At 35.2% G+C, this 20,398-nt stretch overlaps 1 protein-coding gene across 3 annotated transcripts in view; it reads right to left on the bottom strand.

Annotated features, from left to right (window-relative positions):
* The window catches only part of MMUT (methylmalonyl-CoA mutase), a 41,148-nt gene that overhangs the window by 9,010 nt on the left and 11,740 nt on the right, over positions 1-20,398 (bottom strand). For all 3 annotated transcript variants that reach the window (XM_032299644.1, XM_032299645.1, XM_032299646.1), the window contains exons 7-11: positions 18,275-18,386; positions 17,149-17,264; positions 13,737-13,852; positions 11,155-11,286; positions 9,356-9,503 (exon numbers count right to left, since the gene is read on the bottom strand). In XM_032299644.1, coding sequence (XP_032155535.1) covers positions 9,356-9,503; positions 11,155-11,286; positions 13,737-13,852; positions 17,149-17,264; positions 18,275-18,386 — 624 coding nt within the window. The remainder of the gene's footprint in view (positions 1-9,355; positions 9,504-11,154; positions 11,287-13,736; positions 13,853-17,148; positions 17,265-18,274; positions 18,387-20,398) is intronic.

Genomic DNA, 20,398 nt, shown 5'->3' on the forward strand with positions numbered 1-20,398 from the left:
AATTTTTGTATTTTTAGTAGAGACAGGGTTTCACCATGTTGGCCAGGATGGTCTCGATCTCTTGACCTCATGATCCGCCCCTCTCGGCCTCCCAAAATGCTGGAATTACAGGCATGAGCCACCGCACCTGGCCCAGGACTCATTTTTAGATCACAACAGCTCTGGGGGAACAGCCGAGTTAAACTGGCAAGAAGCAACCCATTCTCACCACAGTCCTCTGGAACCCCAGCAGAAGGAGACCCCTCAACCACCATGGACACTTGGGGTGGCAGGAAACACTGCTTAGAGAGTGGCAGAAGCAGCAAGCTAGCCGATGTGGAACTCAGAGGGTTTGTTGCAAAGAATCTATAGCAGAGCATAGCCAGGGACAGCTAGGTTTTACTTGCTCCCATAGGAGACATTAGCCCTAGAGGAACTGTCTGACCTGATCTCTGTGTCGACCTGATTGCTACACCTAATTTTGCCCAGCAGACAGGGCTGGTCTGACCTGAGCACCCCTTGGTCTGCTGACCTCTTCTGGGGCCCCCAGCCTGGCCACGACTGCTTGCAGGGCAGTCTTGAGTGCCCTGGGGGCCTGTGCCATATCTTCTGTGCCAGTGGACCATGCCTGACCAGTGGAGACCACCAGTGATGCACTTACAGCCATGTAGGTTCCTACAGCTATGCACCAGGTAGTCTGCTCTCTCCCCATACTGCAGTATCCCATGGTTCCATGGCAATTCCCCATGTTGTTTTGCCGACCTGTGTCTGCATGAGCCGGTTTTGCTTTCCTTGCCCTACCAACTCATGGAAGTGCAGTCTGCTCCCTCTCCCCTCACCAACCACCCCTGCAGACAGAGCCTTGGGGGGCACAGAGCTAGCAAGCCCTGCCTCTGCCAGAACTCTTTCCTGGTGTTAACACTGCCCAGAGAACAGTGGATCCTCCCCAGACTTGAGTGATCACTCCTGCTTTCTGGGAACAGAGAAGGCAAACAGACCTACACCTGCCATCACCCTGCCCCTAAGCCAGTACCACCTCCAGAACAACCATGTACACAGTCTCCAGCAGGGTCCCCCACCCTCTCCCAGCTGCTATCCTGAGCCACTGTGAACGCTCACAGGGATGCAGGCACCTCGGTACCTGCTAGCACTCTGCCATAGCTGCCACACCTGGGTCCTCCTAGAGCAGTGAATTCCAAACTCAAGGAGCCAGAGAACAAAGTTGGGGCCCAATACAAGTCCCCAGAGTTAAAGCATGCAGTTCAGGAGCTGGGAGCTGAGTGCTTGTCTCCTAAAAATGTCCAGAAACAAAGCCAGTCAGCTGAATCTACCTTATACCACAATCAAACTCTCAAGGTCATCAAATGGAATACAAGAAGAAAAAAACATGTAAAGGCCAGCAATCTTAAAGATTGAAGATAGATAAGCCCACCAAGATGACAAAGAATCAGTGCAAGAACCCTGAAAACTCAAAAGTCAGAGTTCCTTCTTTCCTCCAACTGATTGCATCACCTTTCTGGCAAGAGTTTGGAACCAGGCTAAGATGGCTGAAATGACAGAAATACAATTCAGAATACAGATAGAAAAAAATATCATTGAGCTACCCAATCCAAGAAAGCTAAAAATCATGATAAAACAATGCAGGAGCTGAATGACAAAATAGCCAGAATAGTAACTGACCTGATATTGTTGAAAAACACACTACAAGAATTTCATAATGTAATCACAAATATTAATAGCAGAGTAGACCAGGTAGATGAAAAAACCTCAAGAGCTTGAAGACTGGCTTTCTGAAATAAGACAGGCAGACAAAAATAGAGAAAATAATAAAAAGGAATGAAAAAAACCTCTGAAAATACGGGATTAAGTAAAGAAACTGAATCTATGACTCATTTGTGTCCTTGAAAGAGATGGGGAGAATTGAACCAACTTGGCAAACATATTTCAGGATATCACCTATGACAACTTCCCCAACCTACCTAGAGAGACCAACATTCAAATTCAGGAAATGCAGATAACCCCAGTAAGACACTTCATAAGAAAATCGTCCCCAAGATACATAATCATCAGGTTCTCCAAGGTTGAAACGAAACAACAAATGTTAAAATTACCTAGAAAGGTCAGGTTACCTACAAAGGGAAGCCTATCAGACTAACTAGAGACCTCTCAGTGGAAAACCTACAAGCCAAAAAAGATTGAGGGCCAACATTCACCATTCTCAAAGAAAACCAATTCCAACCCAGAATTTCTGGCCAAACTAAGTTTCATCAGTGAAGGAGAAATAAGATCCTTTTCAGACAAGAAAATGCTGAGGGAATTCATTACTACCATACCTGCCTTATGAGAGCTCCTGAAAGAAGCACTAAATATGGAAAGGAAGGACGATTACCAACCATGACAAAAACACACTGAGGTACACAGACCAGTGCTACTATAAAGTAACCACATAAGTCTACAAAATAACCATCTAACATCATGATGGCGGAATCAAATCCACACATGACAATACTAACCTTAAGTATAAGTGGGCTAAATGCCCCTAATAAAAGACATAGAGTGGCAAGCTGGATAAAGAATCCATTGAGAGAAAGATACCCATTGGTATGCTGTCTTCACGAGACCTATCTCACATGTAATGACAACCATAGGCTCAAAATAAAGGGATGGACAAAACTCTACCAAGTAAATGGAAGACAGAAAAAAAGCATGGGTTGTAATCCTAGCTTCTGACAAAACAAGAAGATCTAACTATAATAAATATACATGCACCCAACACAGGAGCACCCAGATTCATAAAGCAAATTCTTAGAGGCCTTCAAAGGGACTTAGATTTCTACACAATAATAGTGGGAGATTACCGCACTGACAGTATCAGACAGATCATCAAGATAAATCATTAATAAAGATATTCAGGACCTGAAGTCGGCACTGGATCAAATGGACCTGATAGATATCTACAGGACTCTCCACCCCCAAAAAATAGAATATACACTCTTCTCATTGTCACAAGGCATATACTCTAAAAATGATCATATACTTGAAAGTTAAATATTCCTCAGCAAATGCAAAAAAAACTAAAATCATAGTATACAATCTCTTGGACCACAGCACAACCAAATTAGAAATCAAGACTAAGAAATACACTCATAACCATATGATTACATGAAAATTGAATAATTTGCTCCTAAATGACTTTGGAATAAATATTGAAATTAAGGCAGAAATCAAGACGTTCTCCAAAACTAATGAGAACAAAGATACAACACACCAGAATCTCTGGGACACAGCTAAGGCATTGTTAAAAAGAAAATTCATAGCACTAAATGTTCACATCTTAGAAACATCTCAAGTTAACTCAACATCACAACTAAAAGAAGTAGAGAACCAAGGGCAAACAAATCCCAAAGCTAGCAGAAGACAAGAAATAATCAAAGTCAAAGTTGAACTGAGATACTAACACACACACACACACACACACACACACACACACACACACAAACATTCAAAAGATCAACAAATACAGAGCTGGTAATAATAAAATAGATTCCTAGCTAGACTAAGGAAGAAGAAAGATAGATGATTCAAATAAACAATCAGAAATGACAAGGGGGAAATTACTACTGGCCCCACAGAAATATACACTATCATCAGGAAATATTATGAATACCTCTGTGCAAATAAACTGGAAAATCTAGAAGAAATGGATAAATTCCTGGCCATATACACCCTCCCAAGCCTGTACCAGGAAGAAGCCAAATCATTGAACATACCGATAACTACCTCTGAAATTAAGTCAGTAATAAATAGCCTATCAACCAAGAAAAGTCCAGTACCAGACAAATCACAGCTTAATTCTACCAGCTGTACAAAGAAGAGCTGGTACCATTCCTGCTGAAACTTCCAAAAACTTGAAAGAGGGACTCTTCCCTAATTTATTCTATGAGGCCAACATCGTTCTGATAAGAAAACCTGGTAAATATACAACAATAAAAATAAAACTTCAGGCCAATATCCTTGATGAACACGCAGGCAAAAATCCTCAACAAAATACTTGCAAATTGAATCCAGAAGCATCAAAGATCTTATCCACCACTATCAACTAGGCTTTATGCCTAGGATCCAATGTTGGTTCAACATACGCAAATCAACAAATGTGCTTTATCACATAAACAAAACTAAAGACAAAAACCACATGATTATCTCAATAAATGCAGAAAAGTCTTTTGATAAAATTCAACAAGACTTCATGTTAAAAATTCTCAATAAACTAGGTACTGAAGAACTATTCCTCAAAAGAATGAGAGCCATCAATGACAAACCCAAAACCAACATCCTACCAAATGAGGAAAAGCTGGAAGTATTCCCCTTGAAAACTGGTATAAGACAAGGATGACCTCTCTCACCACTCCTATTCAACATAGTATTGGAAGTTCTGGCCAGGACAATCAGGCAAGAAAAATAAAGGATATTCAAATAGAAATGGGGAAAGCCAAACTTTTTTTTCTTTTTTTTTTACAGAGAAATAATTCTGTATCTAGAAAACCCAACAATCTCAGCCCAAAAAGGTTCTTAAGCTGATAACTTAAGCAAAGTCTCAGGATACAAAATCAATGTACAAAAATCACTAGCATTCCTATACACCAACAGTCAAGCTGAGAGCCAAATCTGGAATGCAATCCTATTCATAACTGACACAAAAAGAATAAAATACCTAGGAATACAGCTAAACAGGGAGGTGAAAGATCTCCTTTCAAGGAGAACTACAAAACACTGCTCAAAGAAATTAGAGATGATACAACACATAAAAGTAAAATTCCATGCTCACGAACAGAAAGAATCAGTATCATAAAAATGGCCATACTGCCCAAAACAATTTACAGATTCGATACTATTCCAATTAAACTACCACTGAGACTCTTCATAGAACTAGAGAAAGCTATTTTAAATTCATATGGAACCAAAAAGGAGCTGAAATAGCTAAGGCAATCCTAAGCAAAAAGAACAAAGCAGGAGTCATCACTGTCTGACTTCAAACTATACTACAGGGCCACAGTAACCAAAACGACATGATACTGGCACAAAAAACAGACACATAGGCCAATGAAACCAAATAAGGAACCCAGAAAAAAGGTTGCACTTCTACAACTATCCAATCTTTGACAAATCCGACAAAAATAAGCAATGGGGAAAGGATTCCCTATTCAGTAAATGGTGCTGGGATAACTGGCTGACCATATGCAGAAGATTGAAACCGAACCCCTTCCTTATACCATACACAAACATTAACTGAAGATGGATTAAAGACTTAAATGTAAAACACAAAACTACAAAAATCCTGGAAGATAATCTAGACAATACCATTCAGAACATAGGAATGGGCAAAGACTTCATGATGAAGATGCCAAAAGCTATTACAACAAAAGCAAAAATTGACAAATGAGATCTAATTAAACTAAAAAGCATCTGTGCTGAAAAGGATACTATCAACAGAGTAAACAGAATGGGAGAAAATGTTTGTAAACAGTACATCTGACAAAGGTCTAATATCCACCAACCGTAAGGAGCTTAAACAAAGTTACACACAAAAATAAATTCAAGTGGGCAAAAGACATGAACACTTTTCAAAAAAGAACTACATGCAGCCAACAATCATAAACAAAAAAAGCTCAAAATCACTGATTGTTAGAGAAATGCAAATAAAAACCCCAGTGAGAAACCATTTCACACCGGTAGGAAATAGCTAATATTAAAAAGTCAAAAAAATAACAGATGCTACGAAGGTTGTGGAGAAAACCTTGCACTACAGCATGGATGAAAGAGCAAGACTCTATCTCAAAACAATGAAAAAATACACATGCACATGTATGTTCATTGTAGCACTATTCACCACAGCAAAGACATGGAATCAACCGAAATGCTCATCAGTGATAGACTAGATAAAGAAAATGTGATACATACAAAACAAGGAATATTATGCAGTCAGAGAAAAAGAATGAGATCATGTCCTTTACAGGAACATGTATGAAGCTGTAAGCTGTCATCCTTAGCAAACACAGGAATAGAAAACCAAATACTACATGTTCTTACTTGTAAGTGGGAGCTAAATGATGAGAACACGTAGACACAAAGAGGGAAACAATACACACTGGGGCCTATCAGTGAGTAGAGGAGCAGGAAGAGGGAGAAGATCAGGAAAAATAACTAATGGGTATTAGGCTTAATTACACAAATTTACCTATATAATGAACCTAAACATGTACCGCTGAACTTAAAAGTTAAAAAAAAAACAACAAAACCTAATATTTTTTTGAATACTAGAAGAATGTTTCCTCAAATTTTGGGGCTTTTCCCAGTGTAATGCCTACATATATCAGAAAATTTTATATTTAATATGCACTGTTACATTTTTTTCTCAGAGAACTTTGTTCTGATTATTTACATTTTTCATCAAATTTTCTGAAAACAACTCAATCCCTAATTTTTCGTGTTTGCTGATTTTTATGTTGTGAATATTCCAACCATAGCCAAGAAAAAAAGATGCACAATAGCCACGCAGTTATAAAGTATCTCTACCATATAGATACAATACATGGAAATAACCTAAAGAGCACAGATAATAATAAAATATATTAGGTATAGGGAGTGATTAGCTTTTAGTACTTAGTGCCTTTGGTTTTAAGCAATATTAAAAGGTCTAATATCCAGAATCTATAAGGAACTTAAACAAATGAGATACTATTTTATGCCATGAAAAACAACTGGCTTTTGAAATTCTTAAAAATTTAATTCCTGGAGGCCTCACTATTCCCTAATCCTGCCTACATATCTGTAAGTAGTCCCTCCATTAGATTTTCCTAGCTGAGATTTGGTTTCTCTTGATATTCTGACATTGCTTTAGTTAAGGTCTTCATTGTTTCTCTTTTCTTCAATGCCCCCTTGCATCTAGTTGTAGTGTTCCTCAATCCACTTCAGAGAGTGATTTTACTAGAAAGTGTATGGCTCTGTGCTTCTGAAACAAACAAAAGTTTCAAGGATCAACAAATGTAAGTTTATGAGTTCCCTATAACAAGTGAGGTGCCCTCCTTGTCTATACCTTAGTTATAGTAATTTTCATACTCTGATGTAATTACAAATAAGTAAATCTCTCTTTGTTAGGAGATTGTAACCCCCTGGAGGACAAAATTGTATCCTACTCAACTCAGAGACTAGTATCTGGTTGATGATCAATAAATATGTAGTGGATAAAGCTTTTCAGATAAAATTATTACAAAGTACTTTTTAAACAAAGTTTTTTTGTATTATCATTCTATGGAAAGTGTCAGTGCAATTTATCTCCAGCAAATTAGTTTCCTGTCTAAGTCTAATATTCTGTGACTAAGTAACATATTAGCAGAGAGTTAAAATACAAACAAACAAAAAAAAACAAAAATAACCTTACTTATGAATTGAGCTTATATTGATATTTGATTTCCTTTTCAAAACACTTTTCACCAATCCATGTGGGCTACCTTTCCCACAAAATATTAGTCAATCTCAATAAAGAGTACAATAAGATCTTTGAAAGTAGTCTTCACAGTTCCAGGGGCATAATCAAAGTTTTAGTTCTGAATTGATACTTTTACAGATCTGAAAATTAATTATATTTTATTTTTATTTCTATTATAATGAACTGGACTATATGTGTGATGGTTAATACTGAGTGTCAACTTGATTGAAGGATACAAAGAATTGATCCCGAATGTGCCTGTGAGAGTATTGCCAAAGGAGATTAACATTTGAGTCAGTGGGCTAGGAAAAGGCAGAGCCACCCTTAATCTGGGTGGGCACCATCTAATCAGCTGCCAGCACAGCTATTTATAAGAAGGCAGAAAAATGTGAAAAGAGAGACTGGCCTAGCCTCCAAGCCTGCATCTTTCTCCCATGGTGGATGCTCCCTGCCCTCAAAAACTGGACTCAAAATACTTCAGTTTTGGAACTTGGACTGGCTCTCCTTGCTCCTTAGCCTGCAGATGACCTATTGTGGGACCTTGTGATCATGTGAGTTAACACTTAGCAAACTCTCCTTTATATGTGTGTGTGTGTGTGTGTGTGTGTGTGTGTATATACATATATATATATATGTGTGTATATATATATACACATATATACACAAATATACACACACACGTGTGTGTGTGTGTGTGTGTGTGTGTGTGTGTATAAAGGCTGGAAGAGAGAAGGCAGGGTAGCAGGAGTAGAGACCATGGACATTTGAGCCACTTCCTCATGTAACTTGCTCGTGCCTTCAGGAGGTGCTCAAGTTTGATCACATATATACCACTTCTATTTGAGGATGGAAGGCTGCTGTGCACAACCCACTTTACGGTTAGATGGGTCAGAAAGCAGCCAGTTCATGATAGGCAGTTCAGGTCACATGGTGACTTGCAGACCCAAAGTCAAACGTTCAGTTTCCACCAAAGCCCAGTAACAGGCCAAGAGCTGTCTCAAAAGGAGAGTAGTTATCTGCAGAAGATGGCAAGGCTTTGCTCCAGAATCCTAGAGGCCTCTGCTTTGATCCACCTATGGGGGCCTGCCAAAGGCTCCAAACAGCATCCCTATCTGCCACTGACATCTCAAGCACCATTGGAGCTGCTGGGTCGTATGGCCCAAGGAGCACAGCAGCTTGCACAGCAGCCTGGACCTGTTGCAGAGCCTTCTTCTCTTCTGGATCCCACTCAAAACTGGCAGCCTTCTGGGTTACTCAATAAATGGGCTGGAGTAACACACCCAAATGAGGAATGTGTTGCTTCCAAAAATACAAATAGGCTCATTAGGCATTCTTCCTTTCTTGATTTTATTAGGGGACAAATGCAGCAACTTATCCTTCACCTTAGAAGAAATATCTCAACAGGCCCCGCACCACCGGACCCCTAGTAAGATTACTGAGGCAGAAGTTTCCTGAATTTTAGTCAGATTTATTTCCCATCATCTAGCACACAAATGTCTCATTAAGTCCAGTGTGTTTGCTACTTCTTGCTCACTGATTTAATCAGCATAATGTCATCAATTCATGGACCAGTGTGATATCTTGTAGAAGCAATAAGCGATCAAGGTCTCTCTGAATAAGATAATGACACAAAGCTAGAGAGCTGATATACCTCTGTGGTAGGACAGTAAAGATAGATTGCTGGCCTTGCCAGCTGAAGGCAATTTGCGTCTGGTGGGACTTATGGGCAGGAATGGAGAAAAAGTCATTTGCCAAGTCAATGGCTGCATACCAGTTACCAGGAGATGTGTTAATTTGCTCAATGTCTTGGTCTGTCATCATTTTACTACGTTTTATAAATGTAGGGGGCTAGCAAATACCTTTGAAATTCCCCCCAACAGTTTTTAGTACCTGGAAAAGAGGGCCTATGTCCACATCGAAACCAAGATCAGCAAATCCTGTAGCAATAACTTTTGCTCCTCTGTCATGGCCATCTTGTCCCATTTTTGCTACAAGAAGACGAGGTCGGCGACCTTCACGTTCCATGAATTTATGAACCCTAAAAAACATTTAAAAATATATCAGTAGTTAGATATTAATTTTCCAAAGGTAGGATATAAAAACTAATTCATTCACAGCAACTCTTTCAAGTTTATTTAAAAATGCCTGATCTGTTTACTTGTATTTTGGGAATTTTTGTTGTTTTCTTTTTTTTTTTTTTTTTATTTCCGATTTTTATTTCACATTCTGGGGTACATGTGCAGGTCTGTCACATAGTTAAACGTGTGCCATGGTGAACAGCTGCATAGATCACCCCATCACGTAGGTATTAAGCCCAGCATCCATTGGCTATTCTTCTGGATGCTCTCCCTGTTCCCACCCATATTTTATTAATATATCTATTTTACATCGAGAGCTCCATTAAAGTCATCTCCCCCCAGGGGAAAGTCTCAAAGATGGCACAGACTGTAAGCACATAACACTGAGAACATCATAGTGAAGTAACACAAAAAATGACAACCTTCCACCTTCATGAGCCAGTCTACAGAGTACAACATGCAGAAAGATTTAAACTAAAAAGTGACTTCATACTCATTTATACATACATGTGACACACTACCTGCTTTGAATTGTTCGTATCTCATCTACCCTTCATAAGTGTGAACTCTCCCAAGCTAACAACAATATGGTTTCTTATAATGATGTATAATCAAAATGCTTGCTTGCTCCACTGACAGATTTACTTCCAACACAAAAAAGCACTTATCTTTGTTAAAAGAAAAAAGTTCCATTTTGATGACTTTCACCTTGGCTGTTTTGATATTTATCTAGTGTACAAGTATTGAAATTCAGTTTTTAATGGGAAGCTTGTTACAGAGATTGGGAAGACCAGTCATCAGAAGGCTCGTTTTATACTTGAGAAATATGATCACATTAATCTATATTTCCAAGTCATGCTGTGGAAGTGTTAGTTATTATCAGTTCAATAAACACTGATTTTAATGTATGCATAGATGCCAACTAAATCATTACTTTCAATTAGGAAACATAATTTTTATTTTATTTTATTTTATTTTACATTTTTTTCTTAAAGATGGGGTTCACCGTGATGGCCAGGCTGGTCTTGAATTCCTGACCTCAGGTGATCCACCCACCTCAGCCTCCCAAAGTTCTAGGATTACAGGCGTGAGCCACCATGAATCATTTAAGCAATGAATAATGTAAACAAAACCAAAAAATATGAAACTCTACCATAGTAAGCAGGCTGAAATATAAATACCTGGAGGATATGAAGCAATTATCATTTTTAGTTAAACATCTGCTTGACATGAGAAACTCCTGAAGGGGACTATGGTGAAAGTTCAAAATATTATTAATTATATGAAAACTAATATTATTAGTTTCAATTTTTAATATTTGTTAATTATTAAATATTATATATGTATTAAAATAATGATAGTATAGGTATATAATATATATCAAGTATGATATATTTCTAATTATATATTATATATAATGAATGAATTATATACTTTATATGTTATACAGTCTATATAATACAAATAATAATATAATTATTTTACCATTTATAATTTTAAAATTCAAACATTTTCTCGGTTATATGTAAGAAAATTAAGCTCCCAGTAAATTCAAGAGGATTGTATTAACAGAAAAGATGAAATTCTGGCCTAAGAAACCTTACATATTACCTCTTGATAGCAGATGTTATCTCTTTACTCTCTCCAAATTCCTGGCGATATGCTCCACTCACCATTCGGTCATTAGCTTTATGTTCGCCAAATACCTTTTTCAGGGCATCTGTGATTTCTCCCACTGTACATCTAAAACATTAAATGGTGGTTCCATTAACTTCATTATTTTGTGATAAAGATATTTGTTTACCATAATATTCAATATAATTAGACATTGCTACCTAAGTAAACAATAAACTGTAAAATTGTAAATAAGAATGTTTTTAATGTATTATGAAAGTGTCTCTTCTGAAAATACTTATGGAAAATTTATTCTGAATGCCTTTATGTACTCAATTCTCTTTTCAACATTTGTCAACCAAGAAATGACTGAATGACTTAAAAATTATATATATAGACAAGTACCTGAAGGTTGCTGTATAATTCACCACTTAACAACACAAATGGATAAAGAGCAATACTCCCATAAATATTTTTGATAAGAAGTAAATCTTTTAGCATATTCCATCCATTTGTTCACTAACTCAACCAACATTAGCTATGTATCTAATATATGCCAGATATTACTATAACTCTATATCTACTATAGCAATACAGTAATAAATGAGACCAAAGAAAAAGTGCTTGTTCTTACAGACCTTAATATCTAGTCAGAGGAAGCAGATGATAAACAACCAAATAAATTAGTAAGATAATTTCATAAGGTAATAAGTACCATAAAAACACTAAACCAGGCAAAGATGGAATGCAGTGTCTAGAAGAACTATTTTAAAGTTATTGAAGATGTGAAGATATGACTTTTGAACTAAGATATAAATTATAAAAAGGGGGATCCCAAGGGAATATAAAACAGTAAGAGTGTTTGAAAAAGAAAGTACTAAAAGCAAAGGCTCTGAGATGTAGGAAAATATGTTTCGTGGTCTCAAAATAGAAGGGCATTAGGAACACAGTATAGTGAGGAAAATAGTATAAGATGAGGTCAGAGAGAAGGGCAAGAGTCACCAGGTAAAAGCAAAAGTAATCTATTTAATGATATTTCCATATACTGAGAAAATTTTTTCCATGGGTCACTTGTTTTTCTGCACTTACTGTGAAGCAAAGCACTGATGGCTCTTTACTCTGAACTATTTTTTCAAAGATGTCTGTATAGTGAATTGCCTTAGAAGACAGGGATAATGGCTACCTCCAGAGCAAAGGGTAGGTTTGCTTTCTGTCCAATATAATAATGCCTCCCTCTAGAACAAAGAGGAACCACGCTTATTGCCCATTACAAAAGATTCAGAATCCCTAAGCTCAGGGTTCCTCTCCTTGAATGTAACCCAATATACTGCACGTGAGGTATTATGCAGCAACCCTTTCTCATCATTCACATCAATTGGGGACCAGAAGAACTAGCCCAAAACCTGCTGATATTATGGCTATTAATACTGCAGTAACAAACGGGCATTAGATTGTGACTCAGGGATCGCGTATCACCAACCAGCACCCCACTATACAGGATAACTTATTAGCTTGCAAAAAAGGTAGTATTTCAGATTCCTTCTGGTTCTTAATAATATAATGAATTTATTTATCTATTAATATATATAACAAGATAATTTTTAAATGCCAACAAATAGAAAAATAATAACAATTAATACATTAAGTGCCACATTCTCTTCCAGGAACTATTTTTAATGATTTCATGTCTTCTCACAACAATCCTATTAGATAGTAAGACAAAAAACTTCACTTTGCCAAATATCATGCGTATGGTCACACAGAAACAGACATAACATGAGATTAGATTCGTGTTTTACTCAGCCTTTTTAAAATGCAGGATGACAACAGTTAGGAGATAAAGGAGCTTGTTAAGGGTTACAAAGGCAAAAAGTTTCAGGAAGGAAAAAGTGGTCAGTAATGTTAAATACTGTAGAGAATTCGAGATATGGACTAAAAATTTTCCACAATATCAGACAAAGAGAAGTTCAGTAGTGAACTTAGTAAGAGCAATGATATTACAGTAGAAAATCAAGTGCAGTAGACCAAAATGTCAACAGGAGATAAAAGGCTGGTAACAAGAAGTATTCTACTTCTAAAAGAACACATGGCTCTAATAGCAAGGGAAGAAGGACTGGGATTGGGTGTGGGGAAGTTGGTTGCTCTTCTGGTTGCTTCATGGTTAAAAATAATTCAAAAGCAATGGGATGACAAGTTTTTCCTATCAATTCTCAGATTAATGTCCCCCTGCCCACCCCAGAGCCATTTTAACTGGTAAAATACCAAGGAAATAGGCATAAACCTGATGATATACTTGAGAGTCCAACACATTTCAGCCTGCAAATCAGTGAAATAGATTCATTTTAATAGTTTCAAAATTCCTCACAGTAAAATATACAATTATTAATATATTTCACTCAAAATATATGAATGTTTGACATACAGAGATTTTAAAATGATAAGAATTAAATTTATTATGGTTATTATTTTCTTTAGGGCTCAAATGGTTTATAGGATCAACCTTTTATTTAAGTATACTCTGAAAAGCTAAACTGGTCAACTTTCAGTCTTTGGAAATCTCCAACCTTATGTATCTTTACCTTGCACGAGATGCATCCACTGCAAGAGCCAGGATATTTCCATCTCCACTAGCAGCACATTCAGTTAGTGCAGCAAGACAACGTTCAGCCAAAGCTTGATCCCTGCTGGATTTGATCTTATGGAAAAAGTCAAGGAAAGGAACAATTTACATAAAAAGAGAATAAAACAGATCGCGAGATTAGACCCTGATACATAGCATATGGCAATTTTTTCCATAATCCTAACTCCAAATATAAGACGAAAAAAATGAAAAGAATAATATACAACTTAGGAATTTCATTCATTCAATTCATTCATTACTCAGGATTTCCTAAGATAATATTACATTTGATATAGCCCTAACAAATCAGAAACATGCAAGGCAATAATAATGCTGACCTTCCCAAACAGCACATGCTACTAGGCTTTTCTAAAGTAGCAAGACATTGAAACCAAGTGGGTCTTTCATATGAAGTATTCTGAAGGAACACTAAAGATTAATAGTGACAAGAAAAAAATAGAAACTTGAGAATATTTTAGTTATATTTTAAGTTTCCTTTAGATAAATAACAATATATTGATAATAGTACATATGTATATTGTTGTGCTTTTATTTTAAAATAATCCCAAGAGAGAAAGAGAGTCTAACATAAAGAAATACAGTGAAAAGCATGGTAAAAAAAAAAAAACACAAAAAAAACCTTTCCCCAGCTCCTAACTCTGCTCTGTCAACAATTTGTCAAAATGAAGTTGCATAAATCAATTTTTTTCTTACAAATTATACCACTTGTATGAGTCTAAAATATGATACTGTTCAAGATGCCACTAATATTATATAGTATCTATAAGCAAAGGTGGTACACAAAATTTACACAGTTATCCCTCAGTATCTGTGGGTGATGGGTTTCATAACCTACTGCCCACCCTATCTACAGATATCAAAATTCAGGGATGTTCAAGGCCCTTATATAAAATTATGTAGTATTTGCATATAACCTATATACATTTTCTTGTATACTTTATATCATCTACTTATAATTTCTAATACAATGTAAATACTACATAAATGGTTGTTATACTGTATGGTTTAGGAAATAACACGAAAAAGTCTGCTCATATTCAGTACAGATGCATCCATTCTTTATTTCTAAAATATTTACAATTCATTATTGGTTAAATCCATAGACATAGAGCCCATAGATATGGAGGTACAACTATATTTAGGGCAAGAAAAAAACTCAACTCCAAATTTTCCATAAAAATGCTCGTTTATGGCCGGGCGCGGTGGCTCAAGCCTGTAATCCCAGCACTTTGGGAGGCCGAGGCGGGCGGATCACGAGGTCAAGAGATCGAGACCATCCTGGTCAACATGGTGAAACCCCGTCTCTACTAAAACTACAAAAAATTAGCTGGGCATGGTGGCACGTGCCTGTAATCCCAGCTACTCAGGAGGCTGAGGCAGGAGAATTGCCTGAACCCAGGAGGCGGAGGTTGCGATGAGCCGAGATCGCGCCATTGCACTACAGCCTGGGTAACAAGAGCGAAACTCCGTCTCAAAAACAAAAACAAAAACAAAAAAAAAACAAAAAAAATGCTCGTTTATCTTTTACTGGAGAAACAATAAACACATAAACAAAATACAATTTCAGAGAAAAATAAAGTAAATATTAGAGTAAATAAAGAAGTGATTTGGCACAGGGAAGTAGGGTGCTATTGTAGATATTGGATTACTGTAAGCTTCTTAGATAAAGTGACATTTGAGCAAAGTTCTGAGAATTATACCTTTTCTGGTTTACCAAAAAACTAGTTATCCTTAGATTACGTAGTTTGCTATAATTATCTCAACAACATATTACTAAAATTTAGGGAGTGAAAATACATGCTAAAATTAATTAGGGTTGGGGATTACAGAAAAATAATTTAATATAAACTTACTGTTGAGGTAGTTCATGTTTTTTTTTTTTTTTTTTTTTTTTAAAAAAAAAAAAAAAAAAAAAAAAAAACAAAAACCACCACAGGTAAAATATTGTTAAAACTGTGGTTAAAAGGAAAACATAAGAAAATATAAACGAGTTCATTACTGAAAAGAGCTCAGAGTATTGCAGCAGAAATATATTTTGCTATAAAAATATCTGATTCTAGCTATGAAAGTTAATTTTTATAATAGAAGAACTTTGATTTGGTTATGGTACTAAGAAGATTCAAAACTAGGAAAAAGTTACATCAGAATATCCATTTCCCCTAAACTGGCACTAGACTCAAAAAGCCTGCATTCAAATCCCAGCTTTCTCACTTATACTAATAACCTTAAGCAACTAAATGAGACTCTCCAATCATTGGTTCCCTCATCTGTAAATGGAAATAAAAATAGTAACTACCTGTTAAATAATACACAAAAGTAATAATAATTCAAGAAAAGCATTTAGTACAGTATCTGGTACATAGTAAGTGCTCAATAAATGTTAACTATTATTCATATATTGTATAGAATTTCTCTCTGTTGCCCAAAATAAGGTTTATATCATGTATGATAAATGAAATCCCTCAGGCTATGAAGATATAAAGTTAATACGAACTTAAAGTGTGAGAGAGGAGAAGTGTTTTCCAAATATCTATTCGATTTTTGTAGATTGAACTAAAAAAAAGTCATATATTAAACAATCTCAGGAAAAGTGAACAAAGAAAAACCATTAAATTTTTAAGTTTTCTACCTTGGAAATAGGAATAATTACAAATGTCAAAGATTAAGAGGCCGAAGTAGCTTAATACAAGAAAAACATATAGGTTACAACAGCGACAATTAATTGGATTTATTTATTTTAGTATTTCATATATTTGTATCAACTCAGTGACAAACTAAAAATAAGAAGAAAATATAGTACTCTAGTGTCAATCAAAATAAATAAAGTTTATTATAAATTGTAGCTTACTAAAGCACTGCCAAATATAGTTGAATTTTAAAAATCAAAAAGTAAGTAATTATTTCATAGTAGTATCAGATGCCATCATTCTAATGAAAGAAATTACAATAAGAAGCCCTGGGTTCAAATACTAACTCTAAACTTTATTCTATGTTTAACTTTGAATAAGTTATATATCATCTAAGCCTTGGTTCTAATCTACAAATTGTGGAAGGTATTATTATTGCAGTGTGGTTTTTAATAACAACGTATAAGTTTCACAGAGGTAGATATCATGGTTTAAAACTAGGTTTGGGTGTCAACAGACTAAGACTGAGTCCTGGTTGCCTAATTATGTATCCTGAGCAAGTTTCTCAATGCCTTATCTTTAGTTCCCTTATATTTGAAATGATGGAAAATAATACCCACCTCATGCTGTTGTAAGGATTAAATTAAGCAGGACAATTTAAAGCTTAACAGTGCCCAGAACACAGAAAATACTAAAGAAACAAACAAAAAAAGCTATTAATACCTTCTTAAGTTTTTCAATCTGCCTGTTTCGCACTGAAGTATTATCAATTGCCAGAACTTCTACAGCGTCTTCTTTTTCCAACTGGTACTTATTTACCCCAACGATTACTTCAGATCCTGGTAATTTCCCAAAGAAAAATTTTATTCACAAATAATTACCTAATTGTAATGCTCTGGTTATGATGTATTTTCCTTATAAATTTAATATCTTTAAGTAGTATTCTTAATTTTTAATGAAATTTCAATATAGATCAGCAAATCCCAATATGGGGAGGGGGTGTAAGAGGAAAGAAGGGGTATATGTCAGAGTCTCTGTAAGAAAGACTTTCATTATTTTACCAAACTATTAACATACACTTTCCCATAATTTCTAATAAATCTTCTAACACTTCAAAATAACAATAAGAGAAGTTGCCATAAGGTAGAGAACACCCAGTAGCTTTTCAAATGTTTTCTTGAATTCAGCCAATCGCTTTTAAACAAAATAAATAACCCTTCTACAATCTGTAAGTAGTAAATCAAAATTACAAAGATACTTCCTTACATGATAAAAAATACATTTTACCTCAAACTACCAGATTATTACTCTTATATAAAACATTCCACACCTCCTACCCCTGGTTATACTCTTTCATATTTCCTTCATAGCACTTATTATGATCTATAATTCTTTATTTACTTGTGCGTTTTTGTCTTTTTTACTAGAATGTAAGATCTGTGTGCAAAGAGGTCATGTCTGTCCTGTTCCCAGTTGTAATGCCCAGACATAGAAAGTGCCTCATATAAAATAAACTAAAAAAGTATTCACTGAATGAATATTCCAAAGCAGACAGCACTGTGATCCTCAACAGCATCATCTTTAAAACATTAATGACATCTACCCACAAACATGTACATATATACAATGGGTAGACATCCACACACACTTTGTACCTATGCTTGCCTGTGTGCATCCATGTATGCAAATATACAAACACAGATATATTTAGATATAAGTATATGGGAAAAGTTTACCCAAGTTCCATTTTTATTATTTTTGTTTTATTAATTATACATGTTATCTTCAAACAGAAATAAATTTCTTTTTAAATGCTGGATTTCACATATGAACTTTCTCACTATCTTACCAGAATCAATTCTAGCTTGTCTTCGGGCAGCACATTCTTCAATTCGAAGTTTAGGTATTCCCTCAGCTACAGCTTTGGCCATTCCACCCATTTCTTCAATTTCATTAATGAGCTAAAAAGAAAAACATTAACAAAACTAAAAGAGAATATTAAAAATGTGTATAAACTATAAAATTTAAAACCGTTTATAATTACTAATATTAATAAAATTATAAACTACCTGTTAATGTTTCATAAGAACAGAATTAAACATCAAAGGCATTAATTAGAATCTGTGTGTTTATAGTTAGTTGAAAAGACAACAGAAAAATTAACAATTATATTCTGAAAAACACAAAACCTCTCAAGTCTTAAGGGAAAATTAAAGACAACATCAATTCTCTAATCTTTATTTTTAGTTACATAAAGTTTTCATAATTACATAAAGTCTCTAAGAAAAATGTTTTTTAAATGCAATTACTTTCGATTTGACCTGCAGAGAAACAATGTAACCTCATCTTTAATGAAATAAGGAAACATTTAAACCTTCAATCATAGCTTCATATACAAAGGCAGAAAACAGCGGAATGTGTGTCTTAGCAGAAAGGATCAAGGTGAACTTGCTTTTCCCTGATGAGTTCAAGAAAGAATAATCTGTATTAGATTCTACAGAAGTGTAAAATGAGAAGCTAAAAAGAGGAAGACAGTTTGGGAGTTTGCAACCAACCCTCTCTCATTCTGTCAGGAGAACCAAAATTTACTACTGTCTACGGAAAATGACTTCAATATGCAATGAACTATCAAACACCAAATCACAGAGAGAAGTAAGGGTAAAATTTCTTACTGAAATAAAAGCCTATACTCTGACTAAAGACTAAAAACAAAAAGCACAAGAGAGGAAACAGAAACAATACAGGATGCAGAAGAAAACTTCGGAAAATACAATGAATTCAGAATAAAAAGGAATTCTATACTAATGAAACAAATTAATATGACATTAATTATAAGGGGAAGTTAGAAAACAAAAATAAGCTCTATGAATTTAAAGTATAATAAATGAATGTAAAAATACTTAAGAGACATAGAAAGTTGACAAATCTTTAAGAACACTGAATAAAAAGGCAAACAGACATACTGTAGAAAACATGAGAACATCAGCATATTATTGAAGGAGGTCCGTAGCTTATGACTAGGAGTTCTAGAAAAAGAAACCACAGAAAAATGGCAAGAAAAAAAATTATCAAAGAATAATACAAGAAAATTTCCTATAGCTATAAAAATATATATTAAAAAAGAAGATGAGATGAAAAAGATCCAAGGTTCAGTACCATATAGAAAAAAATATACCAAGTTATGCATCAACACAAAAAATAAAGAAGAGGTCCCAATGCCTCAGAAAGAAAGATCCTGAATGAGAATGGCATCAAGTTTTTGATCAAAAATATTGAAAACCAGAATAAAAGACTAGAATGAAAAAGAGATCAATGTTTATAAACTTGCTTATGAATTTCCTGAATGGAAATAATGTCAAATTTAGACTACCAATCAAGTATAAAAATAGAATAAAGACATTCTCAAACAGGCAAAGTTTCAAATAATTTATCTCACATGCACCCTTTTTAGCAGGTTTCTGTGAGATGTACTTCCAAATAACCAAGAGACAGACATGGGATTCAGGATTCAGAATTCAACATAGGAGAAATGAAAATATTTTCCTAGTATAATGGCAAAGAAGAATGAAAGAAGAGCAATAGTGAGCAGAACTAGAGAAAAAAACAATTTCAATCAAATGAGAACATTAGAAGATTTCAGAAAAGATTACATTGAGATATAATTCTATTGGCAGTAAGGGCAGAAAGAAAGAAGGGGTATGAATCAGCCAGAATCTAAACTACCCTACTAGGAAAGCAATAGATAGTGTCTACGGTCTGATGAACAATGTCTACAGTGGATACAATTAGAAGAAACAGTATACATGTGATTTCAAACTATGCAGATAAAAATAAGCAAAGTATATATCTTACCCCAGGAAGCAGGAGGAAAAAAAGTGGAAGATCAAAAACTGCTGTTTTTTGTAAGCTTTTTTGTTTTTTGTATGAGCTGCTTTTTAATTCTTTGAATAAAATACTTTAATACAAATACAAA

This window comes from Sapajus apella, unplaced genomic scaffold (genome assembly GCF_009761245.1).
Source record: "Sapajus apella isolate SASKATOON/1434 unplaced genomic scaffold, GSC_monkey_1.0 scaffold41, whole genome shotgun sequence".
Classification (NCBI taxonomy): domain Eukaryota; kingdom Metazoa; phylum Chordata; class Mammalia; order Primates; family Cebidae; genus Sapajus; species Sapajus apella.